The sequence below is a fragment of the Rana temporaria genome, chromosome 4 (assembly GCF_905171775.1).
Source record: "Rana temporaria chromosome 4, aRanTem1.1, whole genome shotgun sequence".
Classification (NCBI taxonomy): domain Eukaryota; kingdom Metazoa; phylum Chordata; class Amphibia; order Anura; family Ranidae; genus Rana; species Rana temporaria.
Window position 1 is genome coordinate 9,112,505 of NC_053492.1, and position 12,850 is coordinate 9,125,354.

A 12,850-nucleotide genomic window follows, 5' to 3' on the forward strand; every position below is an offset into this window, starting at 1 on the left:
AACTCGGGATTGCATCGCAGGATCCAGGCAAAGTTAATTACCTTGTTCCAGGATCCTGTGATGACTGCGTAATTATGTCTGGCAAAAATATGTTTTTTTTGGGGGGAAATGGAAATGTGGTCACCCTATCCAAAAGGTGGCGATCTCACTTCTACCCAGATAGAATGTCTCTATGGAGAACAAACAGGAAGTGATGTCAGGTATAAATAGGAAGTTCCGGGTAAGAGGTGAGTCGGGAGGAAGTAGTGAGGAGACATTGCTGGAAGTGGCAGCAGAGGAGGTAATAAGATCTTATTTTCTATTTACACCCAGTAACCCCGTCATGTCCGTCCTCTTCCTCCATAGTCACTGTGACGTCTTTTATCTCCAGCAGATTATAAAGGGGGGAACTCTTGGCTATGTTGCCCCCCCCCCCACATGCATTTACTATTCAGACCTCCTTACAGAACCCCTGCCAGAAAAGGAAGGTGACCATCACCTTCTTACCACCTCTCTGGGGGAAAACGTTGTTTTATGTCTTGTAAAAAACGACAAAAAAAACCTGAAGCATGCTTCAATTTTATGTGTCGTTTTTCAAAACGTTGTTTTTTACTTCACAGAAATTGACCGTGTGTAGCAAAAAACAACGTTTAAAACGACGTTTTTACACCCGTGCATGCCCAGAAGCTAGTTATGAAGCGAGCTTCAATGAAAAAACGTGGTGAACGTAACCTCGCTTTGCTAGAGCATTGTGAAAAAACGATGGTGTGTAGGCAACTTCGTCTTTGAAAATTGAAGTTTCAAAAACGTCGTTTTTTACTTCACAGAAAATGTGTTTTTTTTTCATCACATAAAGTGATGGTGTGTATGCAGCATTATAGGAGGTCTGTTTGCACAGCATTGCCTGTTGGGTGCCCAGGGATCAGTGCTCTGCATCTGGGGGTGGCAGAACAAATACCTTCCCATGACACAGGCTCTGTCAGGACCCGGTGCTGGAATTCAGAGGTCCAGGAGCCCACTGTCTGTCTCTAGAATTTCCTGGATACTACAGTAACCAAGAGAACAACCCCCCACCCGCTGTGTTCCTCCTACCCACACTAGACTGCTATTAGAGGGAAGAAAACAGACTCCTCTCCACAGCTTTCTACACCAGCAGCACCCTTCTGCTATCCAATATCTTACTGCAGAGAGTGACAGTGACAGTATCAATATTTTTTTTATTATTATTATTTACTCCTATCAGTCAGCAGGCTGCCAATTATCCTGAATAGCTGTCCATTCTGGCCAACATTCAGCACATTCCCTTTCCTGTACATCATGATGTCACAGGAAGGATCCCAGAGAAAAAGGAATTTCTGATCCAGCATGCCAAAAGGGTTCTGGGTTCATGAAAACAGTCCAAATGAACTGTGTTCCCATGGGGGCAGTAGTCCTTAATGGATAAGTTCACCTTTCTATAAAAATAATAAATGTACCGTATATACTCGAGTATAAGCTGAGGTACCTAATTTTACTACAAAAAAAATAGGAACACGTATTGACTCAAGTATAAGCCTAGGAGGTGGGAAATGCAGCAGCTACTGGTAAACAATGCCCATCTGCAGCCTCTCTGTGCCCATCTGCAGCCTCTCTGTGCCCATCTGCAACTTCACTGTGCCCACTTGCAGCCTCACCTTGTTTACGGTCTCTCGTTGTCCACTGTAATGTCAGGTTTGAGCCGTGGCTACAAAGAAATGACGGCGACTCCGAAACACTGCAGGCCACTGTTAGACCTCTAGAGGCGGATCGCTAGCGCAATCCAGACCTCTAGAGGCGGTGGCAGTAACACATCAAAGCGGCCCCAGAGAGAACGGAGAGCAGTAAGTGGGACCCTCACTCGAGTATAAGCAGAGGGTTGTTTTTTCAGCACACAAAAAATGTGCTGAAAAACTCGGCTTATACACGAGTATAATACATCTTTTTGCAGGTAAAAAAATTGGCATTTATTATTTTTTGTAGTAGGAGCCTGTAAAGCAGATCTCTGATGCCATGCAGGTCTCCTGCACAATGTCAGTGTACATCGCGGGTAAGCCGATACTCTCTGACAGGAAGACTTAATGAACTCCCACAGCATCGTGGTAGTTTATTGAGAAGTACAAGCAGACAGTCGGGGCTTGTAGTTCATTTGGACACACAGAGCTGTGTATATAAATGACATGGCCGTATGAGCATAGCCCCACACACCTGCGTTGTTTTCAAACAGTATCAGCTAGTACAGGGAGGGGGACATGTTATATTTTCCACCCTAAAATTTGGTGGAACACATAATATGTTCCCAAAGATGAATTTGTCCTTTATATGTACAGCAACCCTCCTATTACCCCCCTCACATCCACATCCTATTATTGTGTGACCCATACCATCCAAATAATTCCTACTTTCATTTACCAAAGTTATCCGTCTACAAGGAGACCTGTATAGATCAAATGACGGCACCAATGAGGATGGAGGAGGACCGGAGTCACATGACTAAGAGGATACTAAACTTCACACTGGAGATCATCTACCTGCTGACCGGAGAGGTGAGGAGGATTCTGGGAGGTCACATGACATCACTTATTTTTATTAATAAAAAACAGACCTGATCGGAGAGGTGAGAAGGATTCTGGTATTCTAACATGATATTCCTATTGGTTTTCCAATACAGAGGTTTCCTCTTGTGAAGTCAGGTGATCATATGACCATCACAGTGCCTCCACGTGACTCCCTAAAACCTGAGAGACACAACATGCAGAAGATTCTAGAAGTCACCAAGAAGATGATGGAGCTGCTGACAGGAGAGGTGAGCGGTGCCGGGAATTCTGGGACATTATCCAGTAACAGACAAGGGATGTGTCTGGATGGTGACTGTATCATTTTGTGTGTCAGGTTCCTATAAGGTGTCAGGATGTCACTGTCTATTTCTCCATGGAGGAGTGGGAGTATTTAGAAGGACACAAGGATCTCTTCAAGGACGTCATGATGGACAATCAGCCGCCCCTCACATCACTGGGTAAGAGGAGACTTTATTGTAAAGGAGAGAGCAGTACGGAGGCTCCACCTAGATCCTCCATCATCTGATAAACACATAGAAACAATGTATTCAGTCAGTGTGTGTGTTTCCTACAGATGGATCCAGTAATGGGAACCCACCAGAGAGATTTCCCCCCGTCCCCGGCCATTCGCCAAACACCCAAATTTGCAGGGTGTCCACCTCCCACGGACACCCTACAATACACTGAGTTCTGCACAGTGCATTCTGCACCCTGATTGGACAAAGCTTTGCTTAATCAGTTTGCAGTGTAAGCTGGTTTTTAAGAAGCAGGGCCAAACAAATCTGAAAAAATCCTTCAAAGTAGCGCTAAAACAAAGAAGATTATAGGAGTCCCACAATCATAAAAAATGAAAGGTTTATTTAAAACTTGTATAAGTCTCAAAAGCAACAGTCTCCAGGTTGTCAGTTCTGTGATACAACACAGTACAGTGTAAGCTGACCGCTTGTAACTGATCCTACGAACCAATAGACACAGAGTTAAGAGTCACTGAAGCGTGTCTGCACTCCGCAGACCTCTCCCATAGATGGAAAGTCTCACAAGTGATGAGCTTGTGACAGAAGCTGTGGGTACTGTATCGCTCTCTTACCATAACCCGAAGGGATGTATGGGACGTGCAGATAAACAGATGATCCGTCAGCTGTAGAGGGGAGGAAGGACGCTGTCAGACCCCGTGCTGTGTGAACAGTCGCAGCGCGCGCTCCTCTCAGACGAAACAGGACGTCTCACTGGCGCTGAGTGGGGGGCGGTGCTGACCTCACTGATTGATGGGATGGAGGATCAGAAGTTAGGCTATGACAAGCCAACTGAAGCGGAGAGCTGAATGGATACACAGGCGTTCTGGATCGTAAAATCAGAAGGATTCTGTGTAGTAGTCCATATGGAGGTGTTTACTCATTACACTGGCTACAATCTGGAGATAGCTGCTGCCACCACACTAAGACGACATGTATCGGGACTGAGCCCTTCATCAGGTCAATAGGAAGTGGCTGGGAGGGATTAATTTATAGGAGACCGATACCTGTGGGACAGGACTTGGCCGTGCAGTATGCGCCTCAATCATATGTGACTTAGTAGCAACAGCCTGTTTAGTAAAATACATGGACAATATCATATACATAAAACATCTTAAAAAAAAAAAACTTAAACAACATTAATAACATACAACGCCGAACAAAATGGGGTAAAATTGCAGAAAATAAATGGATAAATGAAGTGAGATGCACGAGAAAAGGAGGGAGGAAGAGGGGAAAGGCTGGAGTAATATGAAACCTGGTAAAGAGAAGGAACATAAAAAATAAATAAAACATGTGTGGAAGAAGTTCTTGGAGACAATGGATAAATCATATGATCTGTAAAATAATTAATAAGCTGATAAGACAATATATGAACAATCTATAGATACTGACTTCTATGGCCACCAGAGCATTTTATGTGGCAACATAGATTCCATATTCTAAAACATGAAATAAAATAAACTAAAATAAAAAGACTCCAATCCTTACAAGAGGTTACTGACTTCAAGACCCTCATTGAGTCCATTAGGAGATAGAGCAGATAATTTAAAAATCCAAAAAGATTCACGTTTACATAACAGAACGAATCTTTCATTATCAGTAAGTGTACCTTCTGGTATGTGTTCAATGGCAAATACCCTAAGGTGTTTGAAATTTTTTCCATGGTGACATTTAAAGTGTCTGGGTACACTGTGTTCATCAGCACCTTTGTCTATTAGACGGCGGTGGTCTCCAATACGCTTGCGTAAAGTACGTATGGTCCGACCGACGTATAACATATTACAGGGACAAATGAGAACATAAATGACGTACTGAGTTGAGCACGTAATAAATTGGTTAATCTGGTAAACGTGACCGGCTCTATCAGCAAACGTGGATTGCCCATGTGCTATGAATTGGCACGTTAAGCAACCACGTTTCTTGCACTGAAAGATGCCTGTGCGATCGTCAAAATGTGCAGTTGCATTTGATGATATATCTTTTTTGTTCTTGAGTTTACTCGGTGCCAATATGTTTTTTAGGGTGCGATTCTTTTTAAAGATGATTTGAGGGGCTTGTGGTAGGGTAGGACCCAATTTCGGGTCCATCTTGAGAATATGCCAATGCTTACGGACAATACTCTGTATGGTTCTGTATCTGTTATTAAAATCTGTGATGAACCTATATGTATTTCTATCCGTTTTTTCAGGGGTGCCCTGTGACTTGTGCTTTAGAGGTGGCTTAATGAATTTTTCATGAGCTGCCTCTATAAGCGCTGCGGGATATCCCTTCTCTAGGAATTTTTTAGTAAGGGCTAAACTCTGGTCCTCATAGTCAATGTCGTTGGTACAGTTTCTCCTTAGTCTCTGGAATTGTCCATTAGGTATGTTGTTTGTCCATGATGGATGGTGACAGCTTCTGTAATGTAAATATGCATTACCGCTAGTCGGTTTGCAAAAATTCTTAGTACAGATTTTTTCCTCTTCATGATAGAGGACCAAATCTAAAAACACCAACTCTGAAGGGTCGCAAACATATGTAAATTTGAGATCTAGCATATTGGAGTTGCAATGTGAAACAAAGGCGTGGAATTGTTCCACAGTGCCACCCCAAATAAGCACAATGTCATCGATATAGCGGCCAAAATAAACGATGTACCGTGCATACGGATTATGTTCCCAAATAAATTTCTCTTCCCAGTACCCCATGACCAGATTGGCGTACGAGGGTGCAAAATTAGCTCCCATCGCAGTACCGTTGGTTTGTATGTAAAACCTGTCACGGAACACGAAATAATTGTGTTGAAGGCAGAAATCAGTGATATTCAGCAGGAATTGGGCTTGGTGGGAATTCATGTTTTCATCTTTGGACAGGAAATGTTTGAGAGCTTCCAATCCCACAGTATGGGGGATGGACGTGTATAGGGATACAACGTCTAAGGAAGCCCATAGATAGCTATTATCCCACTTGTAGTGTTCGAGGGACTCAATGATATGTCCTGAGTCTTTGATATAAGAGGGTAGTGCCGTGACCATGGGTTGCAAAAAATAGTCGATATAATGTGAGAGTCCTGATGTGAGGCTCTCCATGCTGGCCACTATCGGTCGACCCGGGGGACAGCTGGTGGACTTATGTATCTTTGGCAGGTGATAGAAATACGGAGTGCTGCACACAGTAGGTAATAGAAAGAGTTTCTCGTTCTTATCTAACAGATTTTCTTTAGCTGCCTGCTCAATGAGAGCTTTAAGCTCAGACTGAAAAGCAGGAAAGGGATCCTCGGTGAGGGCGCTATAAGTCTTAGCGTCAGCTAATAGGCGGTAAGCCTCAGCCTCATAGTCGGATAAATCTTGTATGACTAGACTACCCCCTTTATCAGCCTGCTTGATAACAAGAGCATTATTCTTTGTTAATGACTCAAGCGCTATTTTTTCTTCAGCAGATAAATTGGAGCGAATGCGTGATTTAGTATTGCATAGTTCCAAAAGGTCCCTATAGGTGGCCTGATAATATGTCTCTATATATGGACCCTTACAAGAAGCGGGAAAAAAATTTGATTTAGGTCTCAAACCTGAGTGTACAATCTCAGGGGCACTGTATTCCTCGAATGGAGTATGAGATGGGAGCCCATCGTCCCAAAGGTCGATCAATATCTCAATGGCTGCCTGTTCAGCCTTGTCAGTGGTGTTACTAGCCACACTCTCATTGTTAGACTCTGGTGTGGAAGCTGTGAGGTCCTTCATATAAAATCTTTTTAAGGTGAGTTGTCTAATGAACCTGTTAAGGTCCTTAAACAAACCAAACTTATTTGGACCTATAGTAGGAGAAAAACCCAAACCCTTCTCGAGGAGGGATAGTTCAGCTGGGTTGAGCAAATGAGATGAGAGATTAAAAATCTTAATGGTATTTGATTTCATCTGCATTAGTTCTCTTTCCTGTCTTTTTTGTAGTTGGATTCTGCAACTTCTTCCTCCACGTCTACCTCGTCTATTTTTCTTTTTTCTTTGACTGTATTCGTGGGGGACAATACTAAAAAATGATCTGTGTTAGTATGAGTTGTAAGGGGTACATTGGAAGAGGTACCAATTTCGCTGGGCTCTATTCTCGGTCTCATAAGATAATAGCTATCTATGGGCTTCCTTAGACGTTGTATCCCTATACACGTCCATCCCCCATACTGTGGGATTGGAAGCTCTCAAACATTTCCTGTCCAAAGATGAAAACATGAATTCCCACCAAGCCCAATTCCTGCTGAATATCACTGATTTCTGCCTTCAACACAATTATTTCGTGTTCCGTGACAGGTTTTACATACAAACCAACGGTACTGCGATGGGAGCTAATTTTGCACCCTCGTACGCCAATCTGGTCATGGGGTACTGGGAAGAGAAATTTATTTGGGAACATAATCCGTATGCACGGTACATCGTTTATTTTGGCCGCTATATCGATGACATTGTGCTTATTTGGGGTGGCACTGTGGAACAATTCCACGCCTTTGTTTCACATTGCAACTCCAATATGCTAGATCTCAAATTTACATATGTTTGCGACCCTTCAGAGTTGGTGTTTTTAGATTTGGTCCTCTATCATGAAGAGGAAAAAATCTGTACTAAGAATTTTTGCAAACCGACTAGCGGTAATGCATATTTACATTACAGAAGCTGTCACCATCCATCATGGACAAACAACATACCTAATGGACAATTCCAGAGACTAAGGAGAAACTGTACCAACGACATTGACTATGAGGACCAGAGTTTAGCCCTTACTAAAAAATTCCTAGAGAAGGGATATCCCGCAGCGCTTATAGAGGCAGCTCATGAAAAATTCATTAAGCCACCTCTAAAGCACAAGTCACAGGGCACCCCTGAAAAAACGGATAGAAATACATATAGGTTCATCACAGATTTTAATAACAGATACAGAACCATACAGAGTATTGTCCGTAAGCATTGGCATATTCTCAAGATGGACCCGAAATTGGGTCCTACCCTACCACAAGCCCCTCAAATCATCTTTAAAAAGAATCGCACCCTAAAAAACATATTGGCACCGAGTAAACTCAAGAACAAAAAATATATATCATCAAATGCAACTGCACATTTTGACGATCGCACAGGCATCTTTCAGTGCAAGAAACGTGGTTGCTTAACGTGCCAATTCATAGCACATGGGCAATCCACGTTTGCTGATAGAGCCGGTCACGTTTACCAGATTAACCAATTTATTACGTGCTCAACTCAGTACGTCATTTATGTTCTCATTTGTCCCTGTAATATGTTATACGTCGGTCGGACCATACGTACTTTACGCAAGCGTATTGGAGACCACCGCCGTCTAATAGACAAAGGTGCTGATGAACACAGTGTACCCAGACACTTTAAATGTCACCATGGAAAAAATTTCAAACACCTTAGGGTATTTGCCATTGAACACATACCAGAAGGTACACTTACTGATAATGAAAGATTCGTTCTGTTATGTAAACGTGAATCTTTTTGGATTTTTAAATTATCTGCTCTATCTCCTAATGGACTCAATGAGGGTCTTGAAGTCAGTAACCTCTTGTAAGGATTGGAGTCTTTTTATTTTAGTTTATTTTATTTCATGTTTTAGAATATGGAATCTATGTTGCCACATAAAATGCTCTGGTGGCCATAGAAGTCAGTATCTATAGATTGTTCATATATTGTCTTATCAGCTTATTAATTATTTTACAGATCATATGATTTATCCATTGTCTCCAAGAACTTCTTCCACACATGTTTTATTTATTTTTTATGTTCCTTCTCTTTACCAGGTTTCATATTACTCCAGCCTTTCCCCTCTTCCTCCCTCCTTTTCTCGTGCATCTCACTTCATTTATCCATTTATTTTCTGCAATTTTACCCCATTTTGTTCGGCGTTGTATGTTATTAATGTTGTTTAAGTTTTTTTTTTTTTAAGATGTTTTATGTATATGATATTGTCCATGTATTTTACTAAACAGGCTGTTGCTACTAAGTCACATATGATTGAGGCGCATACTGCACGGCCAAGTCCTGTCCCACAGGTATCGGTCTCCTATAAATTAATCCCTCCCAGCCACTTCCTATTGACCTGATGAAGGGCTCAGTCCCGATACATGTCGTCTTAGTGTGGTGGCAGCAGCTATCTCCAGATTGTAGCCAGTGTAATGAGTAAACACCTCCATATGGACTACTACACAGAATCCTTCTGATTTTACGATCCAGAACGCCTGTGTATCCATTCAGCTCTCCGCTTCAGTTGGCTTGTCATAGCCTAACTTCTGATCCTCCATCCCATCAATCAGTGAGGTCAGCACCGCCCCCCACTCAGCGCCAGTGAGACGTCCTGTTTCGTCTGAGAGGAGCGCGCGCTGCGACTGTTCACACAGCACGGGGTCTGACAGCGTCCTTCCTCCCCTCTACAGCTGACGGATCATCTGTTTATCTGCACGTCCCATACATCCCTTCGGGTTATGGTAAGAGAGCGATACAGTACCCACAGCTTCTGTCACAAGCTCATCACTTGTGAGACTTTCCATCTATGGGAGAGGTCTGCGGAGTGCAGACACGCTTCAGTGACTCTTAACTCTGTGTCTATTGGTTCGTAGGATCAGTTACAAGCGGTCAGCTTACACTGTACTGTGTTGTATCACAGAACTGACAACCTGGAGACTGTTGCTTTTGAGACTTATACAAGTTTTAAATAAACCTTTCATTTTTTATGATTGTGGGACTCCTATAATCTTCTTTGTTTTAGCGCTACTTTGAAGGATTTTTTCAGATTTTTTTTCTTCTTTCACACCACTCCTGGTGTGTATGTCCTTTCAGCTGCCAATCAATGTTGATTTTTTAATACATGATATGTTTGCATCTTTTAGTTACATTTGCTTTTAGGTGTAATCTTACATTCGGACATTTTTGGCGCTGACTTTGTTTTGTTTGTCAAGAAGCAGGGCCAGGAAGCTGACCACAGTGTCCCTAACACCAGATGAGTCATCAGCTGTCAATGGGTTTCCCCCGCTGACAGCTGAATTAAAAAAAAAAAAGTATCGGTGAAAAAAATTAAGAGACAAATGGCATAGAATCCCCCCCCCCCCAGTCCAGGCCCTTCGGATCTGGTATGACTTTTAAGGGGAACCCCACACCAAAATTTTCAAAAAAAAATGGCGTGGGGTCCCCCCAGAATCCATACCAGACCCTTATCCGGGCATACAGTCTCGCAGGTCAGGAAATAGGGGTATTGATTGACCCCCGACCCATTCCAGGCCACATGTCCTCAACATGGGGGGTGGGTGCTCTGGTATAGGGGGGCTCTGTTTATTTGAATCTGGAAGACCCCCAAGTCCCTCCCTCCCCCTATGTGAATGGGTATCGGGTACATAGTACCCCTACCCATTTACCAAAAAAGTATACAAAAGTATTAACCACATGAGAATGTTTTTGACAAATTCTTTTTAAAAAAAACAGTGTCCCTCGATGTAATCACGCCACCCGCAGACCCAAAAAATAGAAAAAATGAAAAACACTCTCGCCTCTTGGGAGTCCTCTCATCATCTACCCCCTCCACGCTTTGACATTTCTTATATAGGCAAGGGGCAGGGCCACCTGGTCACATCACCCGGTGGCCTGGCCTCCTTCTGACGCTGATCGCTGCTAATACTAGTAAAAAAAATAAATGAACATTCCATAAAAATATTCCATAGTTTGTATATGTGATAACTTTTGCGCAAACCAATCAATATATGCTTATTGGGATTTTTTTTACCAAAAAATATGTGGAATACATTTTGGCATAAATTGGATTTTTTTACTTTTTTTTTTTTTTTTATTGAATGTGTTTTATAGCAGAAAGTAAAAAAAAAAAATATATATATATATATATTTTTTTTTTTTTTTTAAATTGTCACTCCTTTTTTTTGTTTACAGCGCACAAAATAAAAAACGCAGAGGTGATCAAATACCATCAAAAGAAACCTCTATTTGTGGGGGAAAAAAGGATATAATTTTTATTTGGTACAATGTCGCACGACCGTGCAATGGTCAGTTAAAGTAACGCAGAGCGGTATCGCAAAAAAAATGGCCTTGGGGGGTAAATCTTCTGGAGCTCAAGTGGTTAAAGGAATCTATCATTTTCATTGTTGCATTGTAAGCATAATTAAAATCGCTGCTCCTGAAAAAAAATTAAAAACATTATTATTAATACTTGTCCCCCAGGGCAGTACCCAGACCCCCATACACCTTTTATGGATAATTACTTGCATATAAGCTTTTAAAATGGTCACTTTTGATTTTTCCTGTTCTGTTCCCATTGACCTCAATGGAGTTCACCATTTCGGTTAGAACATGTCCCCTGTTTGGGAGTTCTGCTGCGAACCGAACGGGGGGGGGGGATGGGGGGTGTTCAGCCTATCCCAGTAATAATCTTTTTATTTTAGTAGATGGACAGGAGATGAGGGAAACCTCAGAGGATTGTCTCACTTTGTCTCCAGACTGTAAAGTAGAAGATGAGGACATCACACAGTATAGTCCAGGAGAAAACCCGACTACCTCAAATGTCCATCCGGCACCACACAGTGTAGATGGACCATCGTATTCCTCTTATCCTGAGGAACCTCAGACTGTGAGGGACGGTGCCGGACCATCGTATTCCTCTAATCCTGAGGAACCTCAGACTGTGAGGGACGGTGCCGGACCATCGTATTCCTCTTATCCTGAGGAACCTCAGACTGTGAGGGATGGTGCCGTCCTTCCAACAGAGAAGAGGTTTCCCTGTACTGAGTGCGGGAAGAGTTTCCGTTATAAATATGATCTTAATGTGCATATGAGATCTCATACCGGTGAGAAATCACATTCCTGTCCTGAGTGTGGGAAATGTTTTTCAGTAAAGTCTCATCTTTTCCAGCATCAGAGGTCTCACACGGGAGAAAAGCCGTATTCCTGTCTTGAGTGTGGAAAATGTTTTTCGGTGAAGTCCAATCTTTACAGCCATCAGAGATCTCACACGGGGGAGAAGGCATATCGCTGTTCTGAGTGCGGGAAATGTTTTTCACAGATGTCCAATCTTCGCAGACATCAGAGATTGCACACAGATGATAAGCCATATTTCTGTATTGAGTGCGGGAAATGTTTTATACGGAAATCAGCACTTGTTGAACATCAGAGATCTCACACGGGGGAAAAGCCATATCCCTGTCCTGAGTGCAGGAGATGTTTTTCACAGAAGTCCCATCTTTACAGACATCGGAGATCTCACATGGCGGAAAAGGAGTATTCCTGTTCTGAGTGCGGGAAATGTTTTTCAGAGAAGTGCAATCTTCGCAGACATGAGAAATTGCACACAGATGCTAAGCCATATTTCTGTTCTGAGTGCGGGAAATGTTTTTCACAGAAGTCCCATCTTTACACACATCAGAGATCTCACACGGGGAGAAGCCGTATTCCTGTCCTGAGTATGGGAATTGTTCCTCACTGAAGTCCTGTCTTCCTGTACATCAGGGATCCCACACAACCCTCACGGTGTATTAGGCCTCGTACACACGACCGAACATGTTTGCTGAAACTGGTCCGCGGACCAGTTTCCGCGGACATGTTCGGTCGTCTGTACGGCCGACCGGACCGGATTCCCGTCCTAGTGGACAGGTTTCCAGCGGACCAATGTTTCTTAGCATGCTAAGAAACATGTCCGTTGGAACCATGTCCGATGGTCAGTACGACTCATCGGACATGTCCACTGGGCCAGAATCCCCCGCATGCGTCGAAGTGATTCGACGCATGCGTGAAAGCATTGACCTTCCAG

At 42.8% G+C, this 12,850-nt stretch overlaps 1 protein-coding gene across 1 annotated transcript in view; it reads left to right on the forward strand.

The window, feature by feature from the left end:
• The window catches only part of LOC120935490 (oocyte zinc finger protein XlCOF7.1-like), a gene marked incomplete at its 3' end in the record, with an annotated part of 33,750 nt that extends 21,266 nt beyond the window's left edge, over positions 1 to 12,484 (forward strand). Inside the window, exon 3 of the mRNA XM_040347541.1 lies at positions 11,774 to 12,484. Within this exon, the coding sequence (XP_040203475.1) occupies positions 11,774 to 12,484 (711 nt within the window). The remainder of the gene's footprint in view (positions 1 to 11,773) is intronic.
• Positions 12,485 to 12,850: the final 366 nt, after the last annotated feature.